The sequence below is a fragment of the Daldinia vernicosa genome (assembly GCF_022497035.1).
Source record: "Daldinia vernicosa strain CBS 139.73 unplaced genomic scaffold F5Y00scaffold_16, whole genome shotgun sequence".
NCBI lineage: Eukaryota > Fungi > Ascomycota > Sordariomycetes > Xylariales > Hypoxylaceae > Daldinia > Daldinia vernicosa.
In genome coordinates, this window is record NW_025953932.1 from 461,541 (window position 1) to 489,262 (window position 27,722).

Consider the following 27,722-nt stretch of genomic DNA (forward strand, 5'->3'; position numbering starts at 1 on the left):
CTACCCATACCCATGTCTTTCCTCTTTCTAGTAAACCGTAACGCCACACATTAATAGGTATGGACCTAACAGAAGCCTTAAGGCCAAGCTATTAAGTAGCGGCTAGATTTTTCACCTAGTTGCCGCAGCCACAGCTGAACGCTAACAAAATAAAACGCTAAACACTCCTTTGCGCCGAAAAGTTCACACGCCGGTACCTAATTCTTCATTCCTTCGTCGCCTTACGAGGTGTTGTTGCAAGGGTGCTCGGGATTCTTCCGCCTTCGTAGGTAATTAGGTATTCAGCATCCTTGCTGATGAACTCAAAATTGAATCTCAGGCCGTGTATCTCCTAACCGACTTGCTGAGTCGAAGTCGTTGGTGCTGAGCATAAGGGAACCAAGTCTGAAGCCACGCTTGCCATGCTTGGCTTACGGGTTAGACTGCTTGCCTGCTTATACCACGGCTTCTTCGTGGGTTTCGATTTGGACCCTTCCTCCTTCGACTTCTCAACGACGGCAGCGCTCGTTTTACTTCTCGGTGGGAGAACCTCGCCGGGATCTATAGGATCCCTAAAGACTTCTTGACCGTGTCCCGTACCATTGAAGCAAGCTGCGCATGTGCAGATAGCTACTGTGGGCTGGAGACGAGATGGATGGACGGTCTGACTCCGCCACCAGTTTTGGAATTCGGCCTTCATTGTGGTGTGATGTGCTTGAGGCAGGTACACTAGGTAGTCCTCTATGTATTTCTGTTTGCAATGCCTTCGTAATGTGTGAAGATGGTATGTGTATCGAGCCGGGAGCTTAGTTGAGAACAAGAACAAAAGGTAAAACCCAGCTACGATTGTCTAGAGATCCGAAGCTATTTAAGTACTTAAGAATCAAACACTCCTTGCATTCGGCCCTGCCCAGCGGACACTAGCAGAAGTAGGCAAAAATTAAAACTCGTTATATACCTAATGTATTTGCTGCCCTATGAGGCTCTGTGCCGTGACATGACATTCCCGAATTATCCCGCGTATCGTCACTTCGGGATGCCAAGATCTTTTTAGTCCTGAATTAGTCTGCTCGACATGTGCATCAGGCTGACTGACACACGCGATTGCTCCTAGTTTATAAATTAAAACATGCGGGTAACTCGCAAGGGATTGTCCAAGGTAGGTGACAAGTCATTACCTCTCGTTTACACGTATGTATGTATGTACCTATGTATGTATTTAGGGGGCCAGCCAGATATTAATAACTTTCTTCACCGTTTTTTGAATGGAGGAATCTTGTGCCTCGAAGACGTTGTATGCTACCACCATCGAGGTCGTAATTCGTTGCACACGATGAGTGTCGTGGGTTACGCGAATTGTTCCTGAGTGGACCCCACGTATGATATGCGTAGGTTCCAGTGCGGCGGTGTCCAACGTGTTGCATTGGGGGCGCCTTATTCATAGTCGATGCTACCTTTCTGCATACAAGATCACCACTCGTCCAATTTGTATCAGATCGACCGCAAGGTTAACATTGGGGTGCTTCGTCTACAACAAACTTGTTTGCGACCCAGGATAAGAAATGCAGGGTAAGGAAAAAGTAGGAAGGGAGAAAAAAGTTTACTTACAAAGTCGGCGATTCTGCGGGCTTAATTCGGAAACCTTATTCTGGGCCTCTTACTCAACATTACCAGGGATGCACGTGATTTATAGAACTTCATAACCAGGGTCACTAACATTATGATTCGACGCGGAGGAAAGAAGTTGAAGATAGACCATTTCTAAATAAAATTTCGCATCTTTTCCACTATTAATTGAAGCCTCGAGATCAATCGCCTATTTTTATTTTATTTTATTCTTAAAGTGGGTCGTGGTAGTTACGGTAGGTACTTGCTCTGCTCGCATGTGCTGCCGACTGCCATACGTGGTGTACAAATTTACCAAGTGCCTCCATTAATCGATTAATTAATTGGAATGATTTGTCTGTTAGAAAATCAAGAAAATCAAATTTTTTTTTTCCAATGAAGATGTGATTTACTTTAGCACTGGAAGATGATGATTCTGCGCAAGGTTTCCTCCCAGTAAAAAAGATACTTTAGAGGGGACAATATTTAGATCACTCCCATGCATATATATCTAAAATAAATCTATAGGACCTGGTAAAGTTACAAGACTAGTGACCGTCTGAGTAAACATCTTCTTATGTCTTGTCTATTAAAAACACGAGATCATACTCTGTCCGATTCCATGGGGTTTACAATAAGGATTTTTGAGTTCCCGAAACAGATCTGGGCTGGAAGTTTCCTAGAAGATCTGACTTGCAATTATACCATATCGTTGTTGTAGGCTTTAAAACTTCTATAGTTGTCTCATGTGTAGGATCTGTAGGTAGTGAGACACCGGTGACGATTTTAGAAATGTTGAGTTGGAAGGTAGGATAATGACAATCAAGACAAATATTGCGCTGTTAAGCCTACATTTGATTATCATTAACAACTCATTTAAAAAAAAAATACCTAGGCAGCAGGGCAGGAACAATGAGGCTGGCTGATTCTACAATAAATGGTGTATTTCCAAATCGTGCATGGACCATTTTGGGAGTGATTCTAGGGGGGAAATAGGAAGTGAGGCCCTGATTGTGGTTGAGCAAAAGAGTTTAGAAATTTAATCAACTGCCTGCCCGTGCATCAACAACTGATTTTACAATACAACTGATCCTACAAATGATGCATTGGAACCCTAACTTTTACCACTACCCTTCTGTCTTCTAAATTCGCACATCTTCACCTCAGGTATCCAAAGACAATCAACCAACCATCCAGCCATCTTGACTTGGTGATTTCCCTTAACTCTACTATTTCTAAAGAGAGTCAACGCACCACAAATTATTTCCCCTCTTCTTTCTCTTTACATTGAGAGGAAACTTTTGTATTAAATCCCACGACTTCCACAGCTGCAATTACACGCAAGCCAGGTGGCACCTACACCTAACACCTAACACCCAACCACCAGCCACCCACACAATTCCCTCCCAATTACTCTTGGGAATTTCTATTCCCATTCTTCAGAAGCGCAGCTTCAACTTCATATCGCAACCCTAACCGCCGACCTTCAATCCGGTCTGCAAGACATACACCTGTCCGAAGAACATCGACTGCAACAGCGACAGCGACAGCAACACCCCACACCCCACACCTTAGGTTCTCGAAACTAACTAACTACCAACAACCACAATGTAAGTAAAGACACCCATGATATACATCACCAAGATATCATCCCCAAGCGCAATCACATTACTAACCCAACCCCCCAGCCCCAAAGCAGCAGCAGCAACAACCACCATGTCTCCCACCGGCATCTACACCGCCCCCGGCGCCTACTGCCAGACCACGCCCTGGTACCAGCTAAGCTCCAACTCCACCCACCGGCCCTTCGGCACCTTCTCGCGCGGCCGCGGCAAGGCGCCCCCCTCCTTCGGCCCTCACCCCGAGGAGATCGCGCGCCTCAAGAAAGAGGCCGCCTTCGACGAGTGGTACTTCCGGATGGTGCGATCCCCGCCCGGCCCCTTGCCGCCTCCCCGCCGCCGCCCCTTCCCCGAGCCGCAGATACCTCTTCTAGGCCGCTTCGTCCTCAGCGTCGGCCGCGGCCTGACCCGGTGCGCGGACCGCGTGCGCGCCTGGCGGGACTGGGCCGTGCGCACTCACGAGCAGGTCAAGCAGGACTACGCGCGCGTGGCGTTTGCCGCCGAGAGGAAGTACTGGCTGGCCATGACCGAGTACCGCAAGAGTCCCTGGCCCAACACCCTGCGCCAGCTGTGGTATCTGCTGCTGATGCTGCTGGGGCTTATGCTCGTGGCGTGGGTTGCTTGGTTGAAGATCCTCGCGGTGATGGAGGAGCGAAGCGAGAGGCCGGCCTACCTACGTCCCATTCCGGAGTACATGGTGTATTCTGTCACTCAGCAGCCGCGATGCAATTGCACTGCGATAAATAAGGCTAAATGCCTAGTCTGGTTGGAGTGAATGAACTGAGAGGAGTTGGAGTTTGGGTCTTGGGATGAAATGAGGATCTTAGAAAAGAAAACACACACAAAAAAAAAGGGGGGGAAGGGGGATAGAATGCATAGGAGTAGGATAGGTTTTTAGGTGGTTAGGGGAATTCAAGGGTATCTGGAGTAACCCAATCCTGTCTCAATATCAGCGCGTCATTACTGGGTATTGCACATGTAAAGCTCAAGGCTTAAGCACCTAAGCTAGATTAGATCGAATTAGCATAGTGGTTTTGCAAAGTTGGCAGTTTGGCGTTCACGAATTCGAATAGGGGCAAAGACTCCAGGATCTAGATTAGGAAAAGCAATTCCATTGAGAATCAAGAGGGCGAGGCAAAATATCGAAATGCATGCAATAGTGACAAACCCGCCCTAGCTCTATTTCGCAACACCTTCCCCGTTATTCTCACGCGTCCAACCCTGGAAAAGTTAGTACAGTCTATCGGACCGGTTCTATACATATCGTCCTTAGATACCCAAGCTGAATTCGACGCCCACGTCAATGTCCCGAGCTAAGTGAGTGTCAGCATTATCTACTTCACTTTGGAATAGTAGCCTATAAAAAAAACAAAAAAAACTTACCCAACTTCACAACCTTGGACAGTTGTACAGACTTCTCCGCGGCGCTTTGGAGGTCGTCGATGGAGAAGATCTTCATTCCCGAGTCGTTGATTAGTTGGTGGGCTTGCTCCACGTTGGTGCCTTGTAGTCGAGCAATGATAGGGACCTTAAGGTTCAGGGTCTTGACGGTGTTGATGAGACCGTGGGCGATGGCGTCGCATCGCACGATACCGCCGAAGATGTTGACGAAGACAGCAGTAACCTTAGCGTCGCTGGTGATGAGCTCGAAAGCCTCCTTGATAGCAGCGGGGGTAGCACCGCCACCGACGTCGAGGAAGTTGGCGGGCTGGCCACCGTTCAGCTTGATGATGTCCATGGTGGCCATAGCTAGACCGGCACCGTTGACGAGACAGCCAATGTCACCGTCGAGCTTGATAAAGTTCAGGCCGGACTCAGCGGCGCGAACTTCATCGGGGTCTTCTTGAGTGGTATCGCGCCACGAGAAGATCTCCTTTTGTCGGTACGAGGCGTTGTCGTCGAAACCGAATTTGGCGTCCATGCACATAACCTGGTGGTCAGAGGTCTCGGACAGGGGGTTGATCTCGATCTGCGTGGCATCCTTCTCGAGGAAAATCTTGTATAGCTTCTGGATGGTGTCCTTAGCCTCCTCGATGCACTGCTCGCTGAAGCCTAGCTTGGTCGCAATATCCCGCGCAATCTCGTCGGTGACACCAGTGTTGATGTCGATGTAAGCGGTGTTGATAGCTTCGGGGTTCTCCTTGGCGACGGTCTCGATATCCATACCACCCTGAGAAGAGGAGACGATGACGGGGCCTTGCGAAGCTCGGTCCATGAGAATGGCCAGGTAGAATTCTCGGCGAGCGAACTTGCGCTCGCAGATATAAACCGAGTTGCAGAGGCGGCCAGCCGCACCAGTCTGCTTGGTAATGAGCTTGTGGCCGATCATCTGCTCGGCGAACATCTTGGCCTCTGTAGGAGAGTAGATGACACGGACACCTCCCTTCAGGCCGTTGTCGAAGCTGCCCTTTCCACGGCCACCGGCCAAGACCTGGGCCTTGATAACCATATCCTCACCACCGATCTCCTTCGCTACCTTCTCGGCCTCGGCGGCGGACTTCGCATTGTAACCTTTCGGAACGCCAACGCCATACTAGAACAACGTGTTAGGATATATTCGAATACAAAAGTTGAGCGCTAATTTCTACCTGTCGCAATAGGTCGGCTGAGAGATATTCGTGAATGCTCAGATTTCTTCGCTGTTGTTGGGCGATGCCGTTGAATCTGGTAGCGGGGGAGAAGGCGGTCTAAATCAGAGACGGATAAGTTAGTATCTCACTCAAACGTAATATATGTTTGAGTAGACAGCTTGGGCTTGGAATAAAGTCGTTCAGATCATCTCACCTTAGAGGCCCGCAGGGCAGAAGCCGCTGCACGGCTGCGAGCGAAACCGTACATTATAACGAGCTGGGTCTGAGCGTCAATTGACTTTAAAATGGCTCAGGGAAATCGAAGCGCCACTAGTTGCTCGGTTATAACGGATGAAAGGGAGTTTGTTTTTTTTATTTTTTTAAACTGATGTTGCGATGCTATCGTCAAACAAGAACAACAGGCCCCGGTCGTTAGGGAGAGCTCTTTTCCGGCAGAAAACGGGAAAATCCGGTCAATTCATCTGGCAAGATCCACTCTGCCCGGTGAAGCTTAAACTTGCAGCTGATGCTCCTGCATGACTTCAGCGAGCATGTGCCACGGGGACTGGATCAAGTATCTTCCGTCGCATTTTTTTCTTTGATTAAGGGGACAGTGGACGTTACGTAAGAAGGTTTTTTCATGTAACTTTGCCATGTGCTAGGTACCTAGGTACATAGTGAAATTTACGCATAATCTGTTGTTTCACACTGTATCGCTATCTTATCTACCTATCTTCAATTCATCCTTACCTTTTTCTTTCCTTACCGATGGATCTGAATACCGATGCGACAGCCCGCTGCCAAACCGGACGGCAGCAGCGTACAATATGAGCACCATGATCTGGCGATAGTATAGCCCGCTAGCTAAAACCTCTAATACTCTCTCTTATATAAACTGAATACCTAACTGCCGTTCCATTCCACCACCATGGCGCCAACTTCTACTTCGACCTCGAAGGCCGCGCCCACCGGTAACCCAGCGCCCGACTTCACCGTCACCATGAACCGCATCCAGACACAGCTCGAAGCGCGCATGAAAGCCGCCCGCGCATTCCTCCCCTCGCGTTCCGACCTCAACAACGCCTCCTCCTCCTCCTCCTCCTCCTCCTCCGGCAGCGGTTCCTTCTCTGCGCTCGGCGGTAGCTCCAGTACCTCCAACCCCCAAACCCAATCTCGCGATGCGGCAGCCAGACGCGCCGCCGAAGAAGCCGAGTTCGCCGAGGAACGCGGTCTCGATCCGAACGCGGGGATAGGGCTAACTCGCGGCCCCGCGACCGGGAACGAGAACACCAGCGGAACAGATCGGGACACAGCCAGGCTGCGCGGACGACTGTTAGGAAAGCGGGGGAGAAACGGCGCGGGTACTGATGGGCAGCAGAAATGGGTGCGCAAGGAAGACAGCAGCGACGAGGAGGCGGGGCGGAGCGGGCTTGGGCGAGCCAAGAGGAGCGGCAAGAGGTCACGGGCGGAGATGGAGACGCAGCAGCAGAGTAGTGACCATGTCGAGTCAGCTATACCCTCAGAGCAAGGGGCTGATATGAACGGTACCAAAGCGCAGGTTAGCCATACCAACAGTCCCAAGGACGGAACGGAGACCCTGGTTGCCGAGCCCTCAGCAGCGCCCGAAATTGAGCCCAATCAGCCCCCGTCGGAAGAAAGCCCGAAGAAAAAGCGGAAGAGGAAAAAGAAAAAGAAGGCAAGGGATGGAACTGGAACTGGTGGGGAGTAGGGTAATAAGATTGGATCGTCCCTGTGGCTGTCCCTTAAATTGACAGAGTTTGCAATTGGATCTTCTGAGCCAACCATTTTACTCCGAATACCTAGACTTACTAGGGAGTCTTTAAAATGTGATAGATCATACAATCAATCAAGTTGCTAAGGAACCACTGCGGCTCCCTGGCCGGTTACATAGTATGCATGCAAAGAAGCCCCTACTCCTCCATTACCTAACTACTTTCTTAAGAGTACATGATTAGTGACTCCGCGAGCGTAGTTGCGCGTGAAGCAATTAGGAGAAGACTATTCCCCTTCGGTTCCTATCCAACCGATTACGACAGCACCCCCCTCCGAAGCAAGAAGCAAGCCCGTGTTCCGTGTTGTACAAAACCCAGTGGGCAAGTTGGTTCAGACATCCGACCCCCCAGCCTCCAAATTTCAAAACCTCCTATGTGAATGGAATATAGTGAGTAGGTATCTTCTCACCCATCGCCATGCCATCGCCAAACCGTTCCGAGCAATTTCCAACGTAGCCAACACTTTTTTGGTATTTCAGCGGGAAACTTAAATGTCCAAGAAATGAGTATAGCAATGCAGTGAAAGAAAAGAAAATTTATGAAAAACGAAAAGAAATTCGTAAGGTGCATAGTCAATGTCATATAACATGGCAGTAGCGCTTCGTCCCGAATCCTTTAGAGATTCGTATTCCGCATCAATCGCTCTATACAAAAACAAAACCCCGCCGTGTGTGGTATAATGTGCGACAACGCTTTCCATGACGTAAGATATGGGATGTTCGAAGACCTATGATGCCAATTATTATATGCGCTTTCGCTTCCGATCGTCGTCTCCTCGAGGGTCGTCCTCGTCGTCTCGTTCTACTGTATCGGTTGGGTTAAGAATATGTGCCATACTTCCCCTCCTGGTTGGGGGAGCAGACATGTCTTTGATTGAGAGGTTCTTGTTTTCTCGGTTGGCTCCATTCCAGGACCAGTTATTGAGACTTTCTAATCCATTCCCGATACTACCGTTTGAAAAAGGAGCTGGTGGGGTAGCAGGTCGGGATAGTGAGTAATGAGGCGGCGGGTCGCGGATACGTTGCTCGTCTTGGGCGCCTCGGTTAGGGGAAGAGGGCCAGTGAGACGAAGGCGGGCCAGAAGAGATGTACGGCGGCGGGTTGACTTGCCACCCAGCAGCTCGGATATCGGCCGAGGTGTGCCGCCTGGACAAGCTGCTCGGTGGGGGTTCAACGGTAGCAAGCGGATGAGGCCCAGGAGGAGGTGGCGGTGCTTGAGATCGGAGGGGAGAAGGCGATGACTGGGTTGTGCTCCCGCTAATCGACCCATGTGATCGACGTGAGCTTATCGCAACATTGGAAGAGCTAATTGCGAGATTAGAAGATACTGGAGGTCGGTAAAAATTCGTTCGAGATTGAGGGTATCCCCCTATTCTCCTTTGATCGTCCTGAGCTAACTGCCGGGGAGATACAGGGGGATTTTCAAGATTCGCAAAGAGCTGGCGGCTATTCGGGAAGGTTGGCTCATGTGGCTCGTCGATGGATCGGACGAATTCGGTCTGGCGTTGAATTTCGCCTTGCAGCGCTAGAACTATAACCTTATTAGACCGTCAAATGTCTTTATTGTCAGTATAAAATGAAACTTACCATCTCTATGGACAGGATTTTCTGGCGGGACGAGGCTCAGAACTGTTCTAGATAATTCTTGATTTAGTTGCAACAAGCGATTCATCGCGTCCGACATTGCTTGCTGCTTCACGTTCATGTAATGAGCATTCTCCTCGCTGCGTTGCAGCCTAGTCGTGACTTCGTACAAGGAGTGCTCGATGCTCGCAAGCCTCGGGTCTGAGCCGTCATGAATTGGTGGCATGGGTTCTGCTGGAGTACCGGGCTGCGACGGGGTTGGCTTCTGGTTATTGTAGTCTCGGTGGTCCCGGTGGATTAGCGTGTGACGAGACGCTCGTCGCTTGATCTCACGCAGTCCAACCAAGTCGCCCTTCTTGAAGTTCCCATTGCCATGTTTAAATTCCCACAGCGCAGTTTCTGGAGATCCGGTGTGAAATACGTCGCTTACTGAATTGTCCATTTCGTTAATCGTCTAAGGTTTTCCAACAAGGGCTCATATTCCTGTGCATACCTTTATGAAAGCCGTACATATTAAGTTGTCGGACGAAAGAGGATATATTCGTGTGCTTGAAATATTGGCTGTGACTCAAATTAGTCTCATTGGTTGGCCGCACAGGACTGGAGACGTACGCAAGAACTTTAGAAAAATCATGTGAAGGCGACATGACGAAGCTCTCAGCGGAGCTAGACCAGCTAATTAAGTGTTGTATGTTGGGATCTTCTAACATACTACGAAACGGTTAGTGGCTACCTACGCAATCATCCGTTGTAGGAACTATACGCACTTGTAGAGTTTATGGATAAACGCAGTCTGCACTATCTTCGGCTGGTGAACAGCCGCGGCGGCGGGCGCAGGCATTGTAGTTGAAGCGAAACTCGAGCTCTGTTCTCCTGATAGCGCGGAACCTTGGCGATCATTAGAATCGCTACCTTCCCCCTCGGAGCTCTTCCTAGCACTCTGCGGGGCTGACGAGTTAGTTGGCGTGATATCCATAGGGTCGCCCGACGGCGAAGGAGCCGACATCTTTATGGTTGGCATCGGCGTAGGAGTGGTGATGATTGGAACCGTACGTGCACCCATGCTTTCGTCAGCCTTGTTGATAGGTATGTTTCGCGGCGCACTCTCAGTCGCAACGTCCATCTGGCCTAAGTAGGGGAAAAAAGGATGCACTAGTTAGCAAGACTATAAAACTGGAAATTAGAGACAGTCGAGACAAATTGACAAAGAGGGACACGAGACTACGGCGGGGAACTGGAACTGGGACTGGGCCGGATTTCTAGAAAGTACGGAACCACGAACCGCATTGCTTCTAGTATTTCATAATCGTGCACGGTTTAAGGGGCCTCCTGAGTGTTTTCGTTTCTAGTTTTTGTTTCTGGGCGAGGTATTGCTGCTAGCTCCCAATTATCTGACATGGGGTCCTTTCGACCTAATTGTCGCGGAAGTCAGCCTTGCAGATTGATGGTTTAGCTTAGCTGCTCCTCGCTGCCGTTATTCCTGTCGATGGTGGGGGAGAAAAAAGAGCAATACGGGAAAGTCGATGTAGCTTGGTTTAACTTGGTGCTTCTGGCCAAGACTTGAAGGGAATTATTGGGGTCGGCAAAAGAACGAAAAAAAAGCTGTTCTATGCTCCCATCGTTAGACAACCAGCGGTACAGGATATGGTACAGGATACAGGATATGTGGATCTCAAAAGAGAAGTAAGATATTCAAGTTCGCAATGTGCGAGCAGGTGATGTAGTGTATGTATGGAGGCAGATGTATGTATTGTACGAAGGTCGCCATGTAGATAGGTACTTACATACAGCACGGTAGGTAGTAGAATGGACGTATTATAACAATCTGTAGGGTGGCTCGGGTTGTATGTACGCAGTTGCAAATGGAAGGTAGGTGTGGCCCCCGTAGTATAGTGTATGGCCCTTTGGCAACCTCGGGAGCAGGGACTGATGTACATATGTATAAATCTTACATGGTTCAGCCCAGACCCGGCGGTGGATCACCCTAGAAGCATGGTCCGTGAGGTGCTTGCTTCGGGGAAGGGGAGATATACATGTGTACTTCGATACTTATCTTAAGTACATAACTCATGTACATACAGCGCCTCACCACACGCACTAATCAGACAAGGAAATCAGACAAGGAAGGATCGGGAGTTTCAACGGAACAACTGTGGGATTACCTAAAGTGAGCTCTGTGTATTTTGCCAAGGAAATAATGTAGTACAATGTACAATGTAAAATGTAACTCACCAATGGAGAGGTGCTAAGATGCTGACGTGAAGATGTGCATTCCGCAGCTTTTGATCTTCTGTTCGTGTAATAATAGAAGAAAAGAACCGTAAGAGATGAATTGATTGCGGGATATGATGGGGAACAACGGCATGTCTCTCCCCTCATATGGATACAGTATATGTATGAACTGAGCAATGCATACATTAGGTACATAGCAGACAGGCAGACACAGTTGGACGATTCCTCTAGAAAAAGAGGACCATATTGTGCCCTAGTGTAGTTCCGCTTTAGGGGTATTGCTGGATCCAGGATCCTTCAATTACCATGTCTTGGCTTAGTTCGACTAGCTTAGGTAGGTATTGTACCTAGACACCGCATGAATATCTAAGGGGGGATCCTAGCCCAGAAAAATTGTATGTTCAATGGCATAACCTCCACTCGGAACTTCGGGTCGTTGATCTGAAGCATCAGAAGAAGTTTGTTGATAATTAGTATAATGAAACTAATGTGTAGCGAGCTAATCCGTACTAGCCAGTTGCATATCAACGAGGAAACACGCCCCAACGTAACGATCGGCCAAATTGCTAGTGTACATGATATTTTGCCTTTCTGCATCAGTTTTGGACTTCTAGAAGAGTTTAGGTAGTGTATAAGCGGGGAGGATGAGAGTCGCACCAGAGATAGCCAAATAAAACAAAACGAGGTCATGCATGATGCCAAATGCTAACCTAGAAGGTTATTCCGAGTCTTTCGAATAAAAGGAAGTACCGTAGAAAAAAGCCCTCCTTTTTTTCAAAATTCATGTCCTCACAGTCGAATATCTTATCGAGGCAGGGAGTTGCTAATACCTACCTACATAGATAGAAAGAGAAATATGCTTTCACTTGAGCAGAACTGCACTATTGTATGGCCGAGCTAGAGCCCACTCGAGAACCTGGCGTCCTCCGAAGCTAGCAGCACTAACTGTGCTACATAAAATGCCTAAAGAGGTACTATCTTTGAGAGAGACAGGAGGGGTGAGAAGAGGTACCGGGTAAGGTATCTTGTTTGTATGGGTTTGTACCTATCCACTAGGGAAGTACATACATCACCTAGCAGATTAGGTAGGTTGCGCAAGGCGGTCCAAGTGGTCCGAGTGCAGTCCACTAGCAGTAGTTCGACGGAACACATGGAAGGAACCAGGAGGGACCACGTCTGTATTATTACTCACATACGGCACTCATACATACCTGTGTAAATCAATTATTACTTACCGCACCATACGCTATATTACTACATACCTCCTGTACGTGTACATACGCGCGCCAGTCCGCCTTTAGATCTCAGATCAGATCAGATTACGGAATAGAGCCTAGGCAACTTGGCCCCGGCAACCTCGAAAAAACGGCCAATTCAATTCAATTGATCCTTCCACGCTAATATTCCATCATATAGAAATATCTACAGTGATATTTGGTGATTATAGCATGGTGGAATATCTTCACGGCCTTTTAATACTCGGCATGGGTTCCCGTTCAATAGCGCCATCTCGTCAATTATATCAAGTACCTAACTCTAGAAGATAACTTAGGAGGTCCAATAGGTACCTATCTACGATGTTTGAGCGACGATGATCTGCGCATACCCTATCTACATTTCATCCAAGCAGCCAATATTAATAGCAATGCTAATAATGGATCACAACCGGACTTATTTTATGATATACATACACTACCTCTTTCATGAATCATGTAATTCTGGATACCCCTGGATTTTTCCTTTCTACGACTCTTAACCTCGCAGTGCATACATATATATCCTGCTTGCATAGTATACTACATCGGTACTCGATATGTAGGTAGGTATGTATACGCCTCGCCCAATTATACCGATTGCACGGCTACCTACGATCTCACGTTTTTCAGCATGGCCCGGGCGATGCAATTCAGGGGCATTACACCATCAACCACTTGGAGATGTCAGCTCCTTCAGCCCACCATTGAAGAACATACGGCCAATTCGTCGTTTTCATTGGTAGTTTCTTGCATTCCTTCAGCTACACATATCTTCGTATTTGGCAAGAGGGCTGTCAAGGATTTATTACTATGATATCAATAAGATATCACTCCCAATCAGCAGAACGGCCCCACGCGCAATAGAGCACCATTCCGAGAACCTGAGCATACTACAAAAGTCTCGCTGGGCCTTGTCGATGAGTACATATGGCAAGCCTCCTGACATATTTAGATCCAACAAATACTAAGCCCATGTCATCTTACCAGCCCAGTCTAGCTATGAGAACCGGACCCCATGTTTCATGAACCCGTTTTCGGCAACCCTGTGGCTGACTGTCCTGATAGTTCAACTTCGATTCTGCATGGGTTATACGGTCCGCGAATAGCTCAGCGTCAGTCGATAAACTGTTTATTGAATAATACCAGCTGACTAGTGTCGTTGGCGGGAACTTGTCGATCTAACGGCTGAAACTCGTCCAAAAGTTTTACCTTATCTATAACCATGAACCGGTGAAGTTATTGAACTTTGGTACGGCATAAATTCTACCCGACGCATTCATATGTAATAACAGATCCGTGAGTATCTATGTAGGTAGGTCTAATGCTTCCGCACCAAGTTCATTCCTATCCGTACTAGTTCCCATACCTACGGATCAGCGGATATAGGAACAATATATTTTGTAACTCTTCAATCCCATGCTAGCCTCCATACCTATCATCAACCCCAAATGGCCCCCAGAAAGACGAATTACTCGATTACTAGCTAGGGTCATCTCCACATTACTGGTGTGTCTCGGTTAACTGCCTAAGGTAATTCTGTGCCACTGCGTGGTAGGTTACTTATTTATAGCACCCATGCCCTATTTTCAATATCCAGTCTATACATCTCATTGGCTGGCTTAGTTTTAACGACACTTACACATTAGGTATATACGATGTCGGAGCTGGGCGTGGGTAACACGTAACAGTTAACAATTCACAGCGGCATGGAAGGTTTCCGAACAAATCGACTCAGTATGCTGCTCATTATAGACCCTGTTCTACGGACAATGGATCAATTATTACCGCTGCAGAAAACGTACGGAGGCTTAAATCCTGATCCCGTCTATGCTACCCAAATGCATCCTAGAACGAAGTGAGCTTGCGTGTTCACGTGCGTTGCCGCTAACCTGCATACATATTCTGTAGTCAACCTGCAAGTAATACTCTGTAACGAGAGTAGCGAGGCGTCTGGTCTGCAGGAGGCTATGTGCCTGCGTTAGTGCACGCATCGATGATTCTTGGATCATTTAATTTTACTACGGAAAGGGGCTATTTGATCGCTTAGGTGCTCATCACTATACAACCCCATACTCTGACGGACGACAATAATCCACCCTGCTTCAGCTCGCCGTCGACAGCTACTATAATTATCCCGCCACTGTCTACCGAGCCTATACTGATGCGCGGCTTGATTCTACCTTGAGTCGTTTGCGCGGAACAAGTAACATAAGAAGGATTACCGATATAGACGACCGAGAAGTCTGTCTGCATCTTTTACGTCTACTACCACAACTTCGAGGGGTTTTGATGTAAGTGTCCTCGTTTCACGACCTACTTATCTGGCGGAAATACCATGTGACCAAGTATCTTCGTTGGGGGTCACAGAGATACAATACAATACTTAACGTCGTGGATTGGATGCCTCGCGGTGGGGTAATCCATCCTTGTTTTCTCTGCAGCTACTGTATAGCTTCGAGTCCGATTTGCTGCGCCAAAGCCTGCTCTCTTCTACGTAGTATCCCAGGAGGCGCCTTGCATAAGGCTGGCTGTGCTATGGCAGTATAATTATTCCCGGAAGCGCAAGAGCTTTTAAAGAGGTATTCAACCTATGTATACCTATTTGACTCTAGAGTGGCTACCGGACAAACACGTTGGCACTCGGGCAGACATTATGCTAATTATGGTAAATTTAGTTTTCTCACTAGCCAATTTTGCTTCTTCGCATATCTAGAGTATGGCACTAATGTATGTTGTATATACCAAACGTCTTGCACCGGTTATCAGAGTTGGCATTCAGCTTGCATTGCCACTTACATGACATTACGTTTCCCTCCGATGATCACTAGGTAGACTGAAAGTATCATCCAAATTCGGATCCAAAATAGTGTTACAGCAGGCCTCCATCTGATTACGTTGATGGAGGTCACGAAAACCTGATAGCGATGCTGAACCGTAAGTTCAAACAGACGGTTAATATACCTAGCTGCCAAGTCGTCGTCCAGCCCCACGTTTTGCGGCTGGCCAACAAATAAGAACTTCCATCGAGCCTTTTCAACATAGGTATATTCATGATTGGCCGACGCTACGTTTCCCAGATCTGCTGGCTTCTGGGGCCATGCACGCGATTTGGGCGGGTACAACGGACGGCAAAAATGTGCAATTGAGACGCGGGGGCGCTTCTTCGGCAACATACCCGGCCGCGTGATGTCGCAGTCCGCCTACTGTTTCAGTATGCGCGAAGATCTTGTCGACTAACTGATCATTCGGCAAACTAGCGCGGTCATCTGCGCGCTTCCTTCGGCCTCGGCTTCAGTTCTTGTTGCGGAGTCCTAGTCGCACAAGCTACGGCACGGCCCGGCGCGGTTATCTTCAACCTGCTTAAGGTATGTATAGCAGGCTAGTTGTATACTTATAAATTGGGCCTATTACGGGGGTCTACGTGTAGTAAGATATTGCCATACAAACGTGACGATGAGACCAGAAATTAGGGCTATGAGCTGTCATGCAGGAATTCTAAGCCAACTAACTACAAGCTAAGCTACCTCCTACGTCCAGATAGTATTTAATTCGGTGTTAAGAAACTTGCAACTAGGCGATTACTATGCTTCCGTCCCAGCATAGCCGGCACGTCCCCATAAAAATCATGGGGGATTCTCTTCACGGTTCCTTCTCCGCGGCTACGCGCTAAGCCTCGATTGTTACAGTCTTTTTCTTTAGTTCTAGAATAGTTAGTGGTGTCTTGAACCTGTCGAATGCTACGCAGAAGGTTAATATAATTAGATGTTTTCCCAGAAGTAACGCAGGGGCTTGAATGTTTCAAGCCCACCTAAAACCAAGTTATACTCAGGAACTGCCTTTTTCAGACGCATCGGCAGTCCTCCTCACCGAGCCAGCATATCCCCGTTCCTGGATCCCTCGGTGGACTGCATGGTCGCATCTTAAGCCTGCAGAGTTACCCTCCGACATCTATCGGGTTTCCGTAGTGGTATCGCCGATGATAGAGTTATTTCGGTGTTTTGATAATTGGCTGCGCTGCAGAAATGTTTAGCAGTTGGGAATAAAATTAGCTTTATTTCTGGCTACTTTTACCTACTCCTAAAACATCTATAGAGAGAAGCCCCCAACGATCTGGATCTGTGGTTACTTGTCTTTGTGTCAGGGACGTCGTAGGTGGTATCCATTCATATTCATGCACGTCTATACGTCGGAATTTTAAACAAGAATGGGACCTATCTAACGTATAAGACTAGCTAATATCTATAGCGCGTATGCTGTTATACCCTCTAACAATGTACCCACAACCCTATGGAACTTGAAACTTATAAAGGGGGGTCGGTTTCTTACCCGTATGGAAGCACATGTGCTTATTATAATGAACGGGGGGGATGTTAGCAGGATATCTTGGAATTAGATGCAGGTTTCGAATATAGTCCACCATGGCACATGTGCTCTACCCACTTGATTGACTTTACTACCTAAATGTCTTATATGCTCATGTACAAGACGTCCGTGACCGGAGTCGAACGGGTATAGCTATTCGGAAAGCCATACATAATCTCCGCTCCCCCGGACAGAGCAGGCGCGTTTACTCGAGAAAGAATTATGAATATTAGTGGTATGAGATATATCTAGCCCCAATGCTACGCCCCGTAGTGATAATAACACGCAGAGTAAATGATTTATAGCACAAGCGGTTAGAAACCTTTTCATACTTGAATACATATAGATCCTTCCTAGATATGATTACGCTTTTCAATACTATAGGGAATCAAAACTGGATCCTCTCTTTTGGGGTCTATAATATATATACCTATGCACGCTTGCCGAATTAATAAGGGGCAAGGTTTATATTAAGGGGCACTTAAGGTAGATGATGGAGCTTGGCTTCTCGGGGGGGTGGGTCAGGTAAGTCTCTGCTGTTCGATGGGTTTGTTAGTTTTATGCCTAAGCTTCGTGAGGTCCTAGGTAGAATACTCGGAAGCTTAGATAATGCCTAACTGGCCAGCTTGCCTATTAACATGTTAGGTATTTTATTGAAGTAGAGTGTGATATCGCTCTGTAACAATACTAAATAAAGAGCATGCACATATTATTATAGAGGCTTTAGAGACCCCAACCCTTTCTTATGGTATAATAGGGTTGGAAGATAATACGTATCACAATGTACACCTCGAAGGCGTGGAAATGACTTCGTTATTTCATGAGGAACTCTGAGCCTATAATAAGGAAGCTGGTGATAGGTATACATTAGTTATTGAAGATACCATTTATCCTAGGTATCTTAACTAGAACTTTGACGGGTTTCTAGATATTAACCGCCGGTCGAGTGACTGCGGAGCCCTTACGGCGACAAGAGGCTTGGGCCTCAATCAAGCTAGGAACTATAGTATAGCAATGCTCTACCTGATTACGACATCTTAACTCTTAATTACCTAAGTACTCTTAATGGGGAATAGGTATCTAGTTAATAGGGTAAAAAGTTCTCATTGCTTCATAATCTGCTACTGAGTTAATACTATTAACAAAAAGGAGCTTGTTGGGGATAACTGCGGAATTTACTCTTTTAATTAATCAGACACTACTATTTCTATACTTATAGGATATCAGTGTCTGATATACAGGTGATAGTGATACAGCGAGTATATTGTAGTGATCCCACCTATATAGGGCGAGGCTTGAGTTTCTCGACTACAACCTGTGTATCGTAGCTATCAATGCCCAATATGAACTACAATAGAAGAGCAATTGTGTAAAGGATTCTTACGCCAAATATACTCTAGAATAATGTGGAAAAAGGATAATTCAACACAGCGGGGATGAAACTCAAAACTTACGGAGGTTGACGTGGTAACTAAAATCGTATGCCTTACTATTAGGCCATATTTCTGTTGTTAGCTATGCTCATTGGAATGGATTCATGACACGGCTAGAACTTAGCTTCTAACTACTGTGAAAGAGAACATGCTGTTTAAATTTCCGGGTTTGACGTCCTGTTAGGGTATAAGTGGGTTAGGGGTAAAACCAGGGGTAGATCTACTAGGTAAGAAATACGCAGAGCCCTCATAAGAGGCCAGAAGGCACGCATTAATAGTTCAATCATATTTATTCTAACATTATTCTATGTATAACATCAATCAAGGGTACAATATTTGACACGTCCTCTTAATCGGTATAGCATCTTTACCCCTTAACCTTAAAATACCTCAAATATTTAAGGTGTATGCTTGACTTTTGCCTGGTGTTTATGAAAGGATATCATATTTTTATTGGCAGTTTTTTAATCTAGTGATTTTTGGAGTGTCTGCACCGATATATCAAGCATTGCTTGACGTCCGTTTTTCTCGTAGGGCGTCAACGCGGCCGACCGCTCAGACATAATCGACATTTACGGCGAGACGGTGCTGACCATCGCAAGCAAAGACAGCGGTGAATGGCCTAATTTATGTTTCAGGAAGTCCGCCTATGTCCGTAATATCCCGTACATCAACAACGGCAACGCCTACCAGAACTACAACGGCCAACTTGTCGTTAGCCATACGAGATTGCACAACCTTGTCACGAGCTGGAGCTCTGGCACGGACTGGGGGAGCTATTTCTTCGTTGGGGCCCTAGAACCCGTGGTCATATTGGCGTCTAATTAGGCGGCAGGTTAGTGGTTAAGTGCTAGTTCGTACGTGTCTAAAAACGCGGCTTCTTATTTCGTGTACGTGGTTTAACGAACGGGAAAAGGCGCTTTTCACGATGAAACTATCGCTGTGAGACATGGATAACTTGAGAAGGGCCTCTGGCGATACCCATTTTAACGATTAGACTACCTTTGTTACTGTCAGCTGTGGTAGTACTATGCCGGATAGACGCTAGGAGTAAGCCCATGTGCTAACTGAATATTAAGACCGCAATACTTATATTATCAGAAAATCGTCTTGGTGACTACCGCGGAGTGCTCCTCAGGCTTGTATACTATCATTTAGAAAGAAACCATCCGCGATTAGAGGAGAGAGGTTGGATGAGATATAACCTCATAATCGGTGTGTTACATCCATACCCAGGTACCTAGCAATCAACGTCGAGACCCTAACGGCCCTAGCTCAACGTCAGTGGTGCTATTGCCACCACGGTTGGTAGGCCATTTTCCTATAGTCCTCTTTAGCCTAGTCCAATTGCCAGCAGTTTGCTCTCGCCCTCCTTCTTCCGTGCCCCCCTCTTCCGTATTCCTCTCCGCCGTATTCCTCTCTTCCGCTTCCTCCTCTTCTATGTCCTCCTCTTCCGTGTCCTCCCCTCCTAGGCTCTTTTCTTCTGCGTGGATATTACTTGCTTTTTGTCTGATGTATGCTCTCAACCCTTTCTTTCCCCAGATGTGGAGACCTGCAAACTGCAACCCAACCCACATTGCCAGCAAAGTCACAGCAATTGAAACGAGTACGGTAGCCGCTAATACGGTCAGAGTTGTGTCAACAGTTAAGGTATACGCGGCTAGTCAGCTTACCACTCCATTTTCCAATGTAATTAGATGAGTAAACGCCATCCTTCTGATGCCCGTCTTTCCCTTCATTGAATTTGTCTATTGGAAGTGCAAAGAGTGCGGCAACGAACGACAAGGGAGCAAATACAACTGTGACGATCGTGAAGCCAAAGACCATTGCGCCCACGATAGCTGTAGAGTGGGCTTCTTTCAAGGCTGCGTGCTTTTGCTTCAGGTCTAGCTGAGTCGAGATATTTCGCTCAACCCTCTCAGCATCTCCTTCAAGCTTCGTGATTCGCCGTCGGTACTTGTTAAATAAGACTCGAGGTCGCCAAACCGCGTTCCAATCTTCTTCATTCCTAAAACCAGTTGGAAATTGGGGCAAGCTAGGTTCGGTTTCTTCGCTATTTAGTGTACGATCTTGTTGTTGACCAAGTTCTTGTCTCGGCCACATCTTGCCCATAAATTCCTTCCACACTTCCTCCTGCTCAGCGAGTACCGACTTTATCATTGAAAGCTCCTCGCGAAAGTCGCTTATCTGATGGAAAAAGGCCTTTTCCTGGTCGATATCAATGTCCTCAACGAGCACGCTCTTCATGTACTGATTCACTTCCTCCGAAATAACGGACAACTCATTTTCGTATATTTTAAGGAGCGACCTGGGTGTTTCGCTTGAGGGTTTATCAATGAGTTCTATGACATGTTTAAGGATAAATGCGATACCTATGCGTTTGTCAGTATACGTGAATGCCCCATTCCAGTATAAATCGTTGGCAATTTCCCGTGGTAGGGTTGAGATAGCGAAGCTGCCGACTTTCCAAATCCAAACTTGGCGAATAAAAACCGCATCTGTTGATGATGAATTCTTCTTCACTACCGTTTCCTTGGGCGGTCGACGCTTGGAAAATTTCCACGTTCGTGGATCTATTAGACGCCTAAGCTCATTAACGTACGGCCGCACAAGTATCCATAGCTCCTTCAGTAGCCCTGGGGCACTCTCTCCGCCGATATCGCTGGTCAATGTTGCCGTAGCATTACCCCTTTCTTGCCTTTTTCTCTCGTGGCGAACTAGTACCTGGTCCCTGTTACGGAACTTGAGAACTTCTTGAGGCAATGCTGGACTACAATACTCGTCCAAAGTGAGCGCCATATGATTCTCGAGCCATTCGCCGTCTTTGCTAATGCAATATCTTAGTGATTCGGTCGCCTTACTAGACTTAGCCTTCCGCTTTGCCATGGTTAACAATTCGTCGACAGAAATAAAAGGCATCTGAGGTTGTTAAAATCCGGCTTCTCATAGGTATTAGGTGTAAACTAAACTAACCACGAGTGAAATGAAATCTTTCGAACCGAAAATAGGGTAATCTAAGGTATGGAAAATACACGAGGGTTCTCTAGATCTCAGGTGCTGGGGTGCCTCCTGGCTTTCATTGAATGCTTGACGAACTTGGACGAGGATGCGTGCGAGGCATTCTATGGATTGATCGGTTATTTGAGGGTCGTTTATGAGGGTTTCCCGTGAGTAGCGAACGAAATGACCTAGTCCTACCTAGAACCGGTGTTAATAGTTTCACAATTAGGTATCAGTGTACGTAGCTGAATACATATACTAGGCTCATCTACACAATGACTAGATCAGCAAGCTGGAGCCTCATATTGCGTTTAGTACCGTCTAACTTACACTGTTGATTTTTATCACCTCCCAGCCAAGCCAGACCAATAGGCCGTTAGGATCGCATTTTCCTTCATGAAGAATTAAGGCAGCAATGACTCCCCATTTTGGTTCCCCATAATTCAATGCGATATCCCATGCATTATTTCCACGCCAATCTTTTTTTGCCACGCTTGCGCCTTTTTCCAAGAGGAAGAAAGTAGTATAGCCATCGCCAGCAGCGACTGCTGAATTGAGGGCAGTGCTACCATCTTTCGAAACCTCATTCACATAGCTGCTCACGGTATCATCGGTTAGGTGTCTGATGAGTTCTTTCACGAGCGGAAGAGATCCTCTCTTACCCGCCGCTAAATGGAGGGCGGTTTGATTCTCGTCGTCTTTCATCCTAACATATGTGGATTTACTTGTGGCATTCTCGATGAGTAGACAAGCAATGTCAAAGTAATTAAAAAGGGCTGCGCCATGGAGGGCAGTCCTACCCCAAGAGTCTCTTGCGGTAACATACTCGTTTTTATCGTCAACATCCTCAAATCTCTGTCTCAACTGCTCGAGGGAACTCCCAAACCTTACTCGAGTAGAGAGATCATGTTTGTCCATCGTGACAGCGGTTGACCTAATTTGTAACGATATTACTTATTACCGGTCTTTACGGCTCACTGAAATGCGAAAGTAGTTTGACCGCCTCTTTCCAACATGTAGAGTATTGTTGAAAGTACGTTGTATCGCGTCGCAGTCTCTGGGAGACTGTACTCAAACTAGGATCCCAATTCTTAGTTCAAGCCAAATGATGGATAGGTACGTTGCCATACTTGAATTAGTTAAGAGATATTGCTTGGATCAGATAATGCCCTTGGCTCTTTGGCGTCAAGGCCGCCGAGCTGTAGTAATGCCTACCTCAGGTAGGTAATTTGCTGTAAAATGGCACTACACAAGGCGAAAGACTAAGTTGGAGTTTCTAAGACGCGGAGGGGTTAAAAGGCACGGTGGAACGCGCCTAAAGAGTATTGGTTATTACAACTGCAACCTTACTGCATAGTATCAGCATCAAGTAGCATTTTCACATACGTGGACACAGCGCTACCTGTTGAGAGCTGAAAACCATAATTGCAACTACTGCATACTAACAAGTATCATGCCTCCAAATCAACTGGCTTTCCCGGCACACTTCTTGTCTATTGGCTGATACCTGCCTTGGTGGAGAATTATTGACAAGCTGTCTTCTCAGAATCTGGAAAGTAATCTTCCTGGCATTGATAGTGAATGCCTCTGTGATTGGGACTCTGCAATGCCTCCCTTAAACCGCGAGGCTTGCTTCGGTAGTACCATGTCCAATCGAAATTCACCTTTCCGTTCTAACACTTCCGCTGATTACGGCTCCAGGTCTGGTAGCAAGCTTTCGAACTTCGTACGTGAATGGGGTATCATTCCGTTGTTACAGTCAACCCCTGTTCTGCATACAGAGAGAAGCAGGCTGGCGTCTACCTCACTACCTCGCCAAAACCTCTATAGCAATACGGTATAATCACAACATCATCGAGACTTATCCGATGAGTGATACTAATTTAGGTACAGATTACCATGACAGCCCTTCCATACAGATTACCCCACAGAACAAGTGCATGCACCTGCCCACCAAAATCACTAGTAAAATGACATGGCCCCATTCTGCCCCGTAACTTTCTCAAAACACCCAGCATGCCAGGCGCTACAGGCGCTGCCTGGTCCCTAATTCGAGGCCAATATTCGAGGCCACTATTGAAGGCCATTCAAGGCTTCTTACGTAATATGAGGCCCCAAGGCCTTTTACATATTAGTATAAGACTTGTCACTCAACAATATCTTTTTTTAAAATACCCCATCTTTATACAATTTTAACACCATTGGATGCGCCTCATCATAAGGATTATGATGGTATAAGTAACAGTTATAAAATACGGTGTATTGGCTGGGAAATGTAGTATACGTATTGCTATTTACAGATTAGTTGGCCTTATATACAGATTACATGCCACTATTTACAGATTACTTTTATAATAACTTAATGAGATACTGTCGCATTATAAAAAAAGGATAGATCGATTAGATTCAATTAAGCAATTCCATGCATGTAAAATCAATGAGACAGAAAGTGGCCATGTTATTTTACTGGTATTTTTGGTGGGCAGGTGCATACACTTGTTCTGTGGTGTAATCTGTATGGAAGAAATATTTTGTAATCTGTAATTAGTATCACTCTATCCGATTACCCTAGAACTTCAGTTCCGATCCGCTCGCGCCCGCGCTTTCGTCTCAAATTGATCTGGTTGGTCGCCCTTGAAGGGCCACTGAAGCCTTGGAGGAAGGGCCACTTTCTCTCTTTCTTCCTGGTTTTTATTTTTTTATATCTTTTTTATTAATATATATAAAACTTAGGCTTTCGTAAAATATAACTTAAGTTACCTAAAGACAACAAACCGATATAATAGGTGATTGAATAACTAGCATCTACAGGTATGTAAGGTTTATCGTAAGGCCATCAAACTAGAGTTACTCGCAACCTGAACTTCGTATTCCTGGCTACGCGGCTGAGCACGATAAGCCCGGATTATATAGCTCAGAAGAAGGGCCAGCGAATATAGCGAGCTAATTAGTAGTTAATGAATTATTACCCCGTAAGTGATTCTCCATCTCTTAGAGTTGTAAGAACAAAAGACAGGATCGCCCCCCTATATACAATGCAACAGCAAAATATATAAACTCGCCAACTTATTCTAACTCATAGGCACTCAAGAATCGAAAGAGTTCATAGCTACCTACCTTAATTGACTTTTAATAGTTCCGCGGTAACTTACCATGAGCACGTGAGAGCCAAGATCCTTCCTATTAACATTGCCAAGGACCAGCATTTGATAGTACATACTACGTAGTACTGCGTCGACCTGAGCCAAGATGAGTACCTAAAGTAAGCTGATAAAGCGACAATCGGCACGCAACCTACCGGAAGGAATATTTGGCTTTATGATTGGTCTATTCATAGCGAAAAGTTTCAGCCACGCACGTAGGAGTCGGACGATGAGTAGCACACAACACGGTGCCATTTACGCTCAAGAGTTGAACAATTCACAATGGAAAATCGTATGTTTAACTAGGGTTTTTTTTATGAAAGCATTATTGTCCTGCTACGATGAATTAAAGATATAAGAATATTGGGTATAAGACTCTCAAGCATCGAAGGCATTAAGTGTATGTCGATAATCCTTACCGGTAGGCCCACATACAATCAAACACGGGTGATATTTTGAGCTGTCCGGCTGGCTATATATACGACGTATGACAGGGTGGATACGGATGAATCCCAGGGCATTCCTTCGTTTTGCATTTTCGCCGGCGTAGAATTTAATGTGAATTCTCTTCCTTTTACCTCTCTGCCTACGATATGTATGTCATATAATCTAGAGCAGCTTCGCGATGTTGACTTCTCTAGCGATCCCGACGTCATGCGTGACGGATGTATGGGTAACTTCAACTGGGACTCGTACGGGGGTTTTTCTCGGCAACCCGTTTGACTCGAGCTGCTGGCCCGGCAAGAGGGACTTAGCGACGACGATCTCGCCTGCATTCTGTCCGGTCGGATATAGCAGCGCATGCAATGCTTCCCCATCAAATGATGACAGCGAGACGGTATGGGCGTGCTGTCCAACGTAAGTTACACTTATACGCATTATACCAATGATGCACCCGCTAGTTCACGCGACTAATTGCCCACAGAGGATTTACCTGTGACGGGGGCTTCTACTCTTGCCTTTCGGGCGGTCGGACAAGCAAGACATATATTGTGACCTATACCGATCGCGCCGAAAACACCCTCACATCACAGCTTGTGACGGACAGCGGCGTAAACGCGCATTCCATCAGAGTCGCATTTCACTCCTCTGACGTCTTCGCTACAGCTACTCCCACTCCCACATCGTCTTCGGCCTCATCGCCCATTCCTACGTCAACTTCGCCTAGTAATTCCGACGACTCAGATTCCGAAGGAATATCGGCGGGAGCTAAGGTCGGCATAGGAATTGGTGTTGGTCTTGGTGGTTTAATATTGTTCTTGGTACTTGGCTGGCTGGCATGGCGAAGATACAGAAACAAAGTAGCGCCTGGACAATACCAAACTCATCCGGGCACTCCAGCGGCGAAAATGAGCGTCGTGGCCAACGCTTCCGGCATACACGAACTAGGCACGGGAGCTTACGCTGAGCTTCCTGCGGAGATACCGGCCAGCAGCCCAGATAGGAGAGGCTGATGAGACTCTGGGTATTCTTTTTATTTAATCTTGTGCATAGCGATTTAAAACTCACATCAGTCGATGATTTTCTATGGTCAGACGGGTTATGGCACCAGAGTAGATGCTGGCTTCAAATGTACATTTCAAACAGCTCAAGTTATAATGACCAAAGACCCTTACGGTTAAGCGGGTCCGTTAATGAATATAAACTTCTCGTAAAGCTTCTCACGGGCTCGTCGCTAATTTGATGAACTCGATATTTTGAAGTATGTGAAGGCTTGCATCTATATTTTTAAGACTCAAATTGATAGCAGTATTATAAGTGAGTCCTGCAACAAGTTGATCTTTCAGGTCTTAAACTAAGCTCCTTACACACTAAGTTAAATGCCTTAACAGGTAACTTTAAGATTTTGCTATCCTTCATGCTGTTATACTCAAGTTGGGACCCGGATGGCGCCAGATCTGTCTGACGATAAGACGCGTGATAACTATAACTTAACCGCAAACATTAGGTACCTAGGTTATTTCAAAGTCGCCATTTTCGGGCCCCTGGAAACCCGCCCTTAAACAAATGATTCAACTGCACGATAGCTCAACAGGTTCAACAACTCATACCTTTATATATACCGCAATAACGATGCATATAATATGAGAGCATCCAAATTACTCATATTGCATTACTCAAATCATCTTTTATGAAGTGAGCGATTTTCGGAGACATGGTATGTTTAGGTAAGTGTACGTGCTGCTTAGTTACATTACCAAGGAGGATTGTTTAGTTCCGGAAACGTATCAGTTAATTGGAGACGAAATCACACAATGGGGTTTCTAAAGGGGGAGCAAGTTCCAGGAGAACGGTCCTCTCGGTCGTCTGCAGTGAAGACCGTTTAATTGTAGCTAATGTTCTACTTCAAAAATGGTTCATTAACGTAGACAACGATAGGCAGACAAAAGTTGATAGGAAATTCGGTTCGAAAGACCATCATTGGGGTTTGCTTAAGAGTATAAATGGCTGAGTTTAAAGACACAAATAAACTTAGCAGAATTAATGGTACATGTGTTGCTTAAATAATAACTGCCCATCAATAAAGTTATTTAGTTAATATTTTATCTTGGCCAGTTAGCAACTCTATACATAGAGACTGTAAGCTAGCATGTTGCCCTAATGAGTTAGGATACACCTGCTATTTTCAACATGCAATGTCCCCTTGAAATTTACACCATTACGGGGTATAGCGCGGTACAGAATTTTCGACCCATTATTAGGTATGTAAGATACATGTATTGTGTAACCAGACTGCCCTGCGGGAGAGCCGATGGTTCTGACCAATCATTCGGAACTCACTATGAATAAATATATTAAAGATTTACACTCACTTAGATCGCTGAGTGAAAATGTTGGCGAAGTAGTTACGTCCACGATAAGTTGTGTATTGGTTGGATCAGCATTGTCTGATTGGCTAGACTGTATGTATTCATCGATCTGCATCTGATAAAGGTGATGCTTCGTTTGTAAGACCCGATCGGATGGACTTGCCTATGGATGTACCTATTATACTAACTACGGTTGACCTAGCCTAGCAGACTAGTAGATGCTTAAGCTAGCTAGCGTAAGGCCTAGGACTTCTATGTCATCACCACCCCACCGAGGACCCACAGGAGGCTTGACGCTTTGGACGCCTTCGATTTTTCACACCAAAAGAAGACTTAT

The 27,722-nt window shown here is 46.3% G+C and overlaps 7 protein-coding genes across 7 annotated transcripts; 3 read left to right on the forward strand and 4 right to left on the reverse strand.

The window, feature by feature from the left end:
* Positions 1-30: 30 nt before the first annotated feature.
* F5Y00DRAFT_42930 (uncharacterized protein) lies at positions 31-961 on the reverse strand. Its single transcript, XM_048013652.1, has 2 exons — positions 938-961; positions 31-843 (listed from the first exon to the last, which is right to left on the reverse strand). Exon 2 carries the CDS (start codon positions 677-679, stop codon positions 332-334), a length of 348 nt encoding a protein of 115 aa, XP_047866110.1. The 5' UTR covers positions 680-843; positions 938-961; the 3' UTR covers positions 31-331.
* A 2,339-nt stretch (positions 962-3,300) lies between these two features.
* Positions 3,301-3,978, forward strand: F5Y00DRAFT_260911 (uncharacterized protein; the record flags this gene model as incomplete). The annotated part of the gene is made up of 1 exon (XM_048011103.1): positions 3,301-3,978. The coding sequence occupies one exon, from the start codon at positions 3,301-3,303 to the stop codon at positions 3,976-3,978; it is 678 nt and encodes a 225-aa protein (XP_047866111.1).
* A 494-nt stretch (positions 3,979-4,472) lies between these two features.
* F5Y00DRAFT_260912 (ATP-grasp domain-containing protein) lies at positions 4,473-6,041 on the reverse strand (the record flags this gene model as incomplete). Its single annotated transcript, XM_048011104.1, has 4 exons — positions 4,473-4,516; positions 4,587-5,736; positions 5,792-5,890; positions 5,988-6,041. The coding sequence occupies 4 exons, from the start codon at positions 6,039-6,041 to the stop codon at positions 4,473-4,475; spliced, it is 1,347 nt and encodes a 448-aa protein (XP_047866112.1).
* A 402-nt stretch (positions 6,042-6,443) lies between these two features.
* Positions 6,444-7,667, forward strand: F5Y00DRAFT_233831 (uncharacterized protein). Its single transcript, XM_048007352.1, has one exon. The coding sequence runs from the start codon at positions 6,702-6,704 to the stop codon at positions 7,500-7,502; it is 801 nt and encodes a 266-aa protein (XP_047866113.1). The 5' UTR covers positions 6,444-6,701; the 3' UTR covers positions 7,503-7,667.
* Positions 7,668-8,308: 641 nt separating this feature from the next.
* Positions 8,309-10,272, reverse strand: F5Y00DRAFT_260914 (HSF-type DNA-binding-domain-containing protein; the record flags this gene model as incomplete). Its single annotated transcript, XM_048011105.1, has 5 exons — positions 8,309-9,096; positions 9,153-9,578; positions 9,643-9,710; positions 9,762-9,860; positions 9,917-10,272. 5 exons carry the CDS (start codon positions 10,270-10,272, stop codon positions 8,309-8,311), a joined length of 1,737 nt encoding a protein of 578 aa, XP_047866114.1.
* A 9,391-nt stretch (positions 10,273-19,663) lies between these two features.
* On the reverse strand, positions 19,664-22,350 carry F5Y00DRAFT_268639 (uncharacterized protein; the record flags this gene model as incomplete). Its single annotated transcript, XM_048012295.1, has 4 exons — positions 19,664-20,050; positions 20,106-21,351; positions 21,406-21,630; positions 21,763-22,350. The coding sequence occupies 4 exons, from the start codon at positions 22,348-22,350 to the stop codon at positions 19,680-19,682; spliced, it is 2,430 nt and encodes an 809-aa protein (XP_047866115.1). The 3' UTR covers positions 19,664-19,679.
* Positions 22,351-25,200: 2,850 nt separating this feature from the next.
* On the forward strand, positions 25,201-26,029 carry F5Y00DRAFT_260916 (uncharacterized protein; the record flags this gene model as incomplete). Its single annotated transcript, XM_048011106.1, has 2 exons — positions 25,201-25,433; positions 25,501-26,029. The coding sequence occupies 2 exons, from the start codon at positions 25,201-25,203 to the stop codon at positions 26,027-26,029; spliced, it is 762 nt and encodes a 253-aa protein (XP_047866116.1).
* Between the last annotated feature and the right edge of the window lie 1,693 nt (positions 26,030-27,722).

Excerpts from the sequence above, each read along its gene's own strand:
- F5Y00DRAFT_42930 (XM_048013652.1), bottom strand. The coding sequence starts at position 679 with ATGAAGGCCGAATTCCAAAACTGGTGGCGGAGTCAGACCGTCCATCCA.
- F5Y00DRAFT_233831 (XM_048007352.1), top strand. The coding sequence starts at position 6,702 with ATGGCGCCAACTTCTACTTCGACCTCGAAGGCCGCGCCCACCGGTAAC.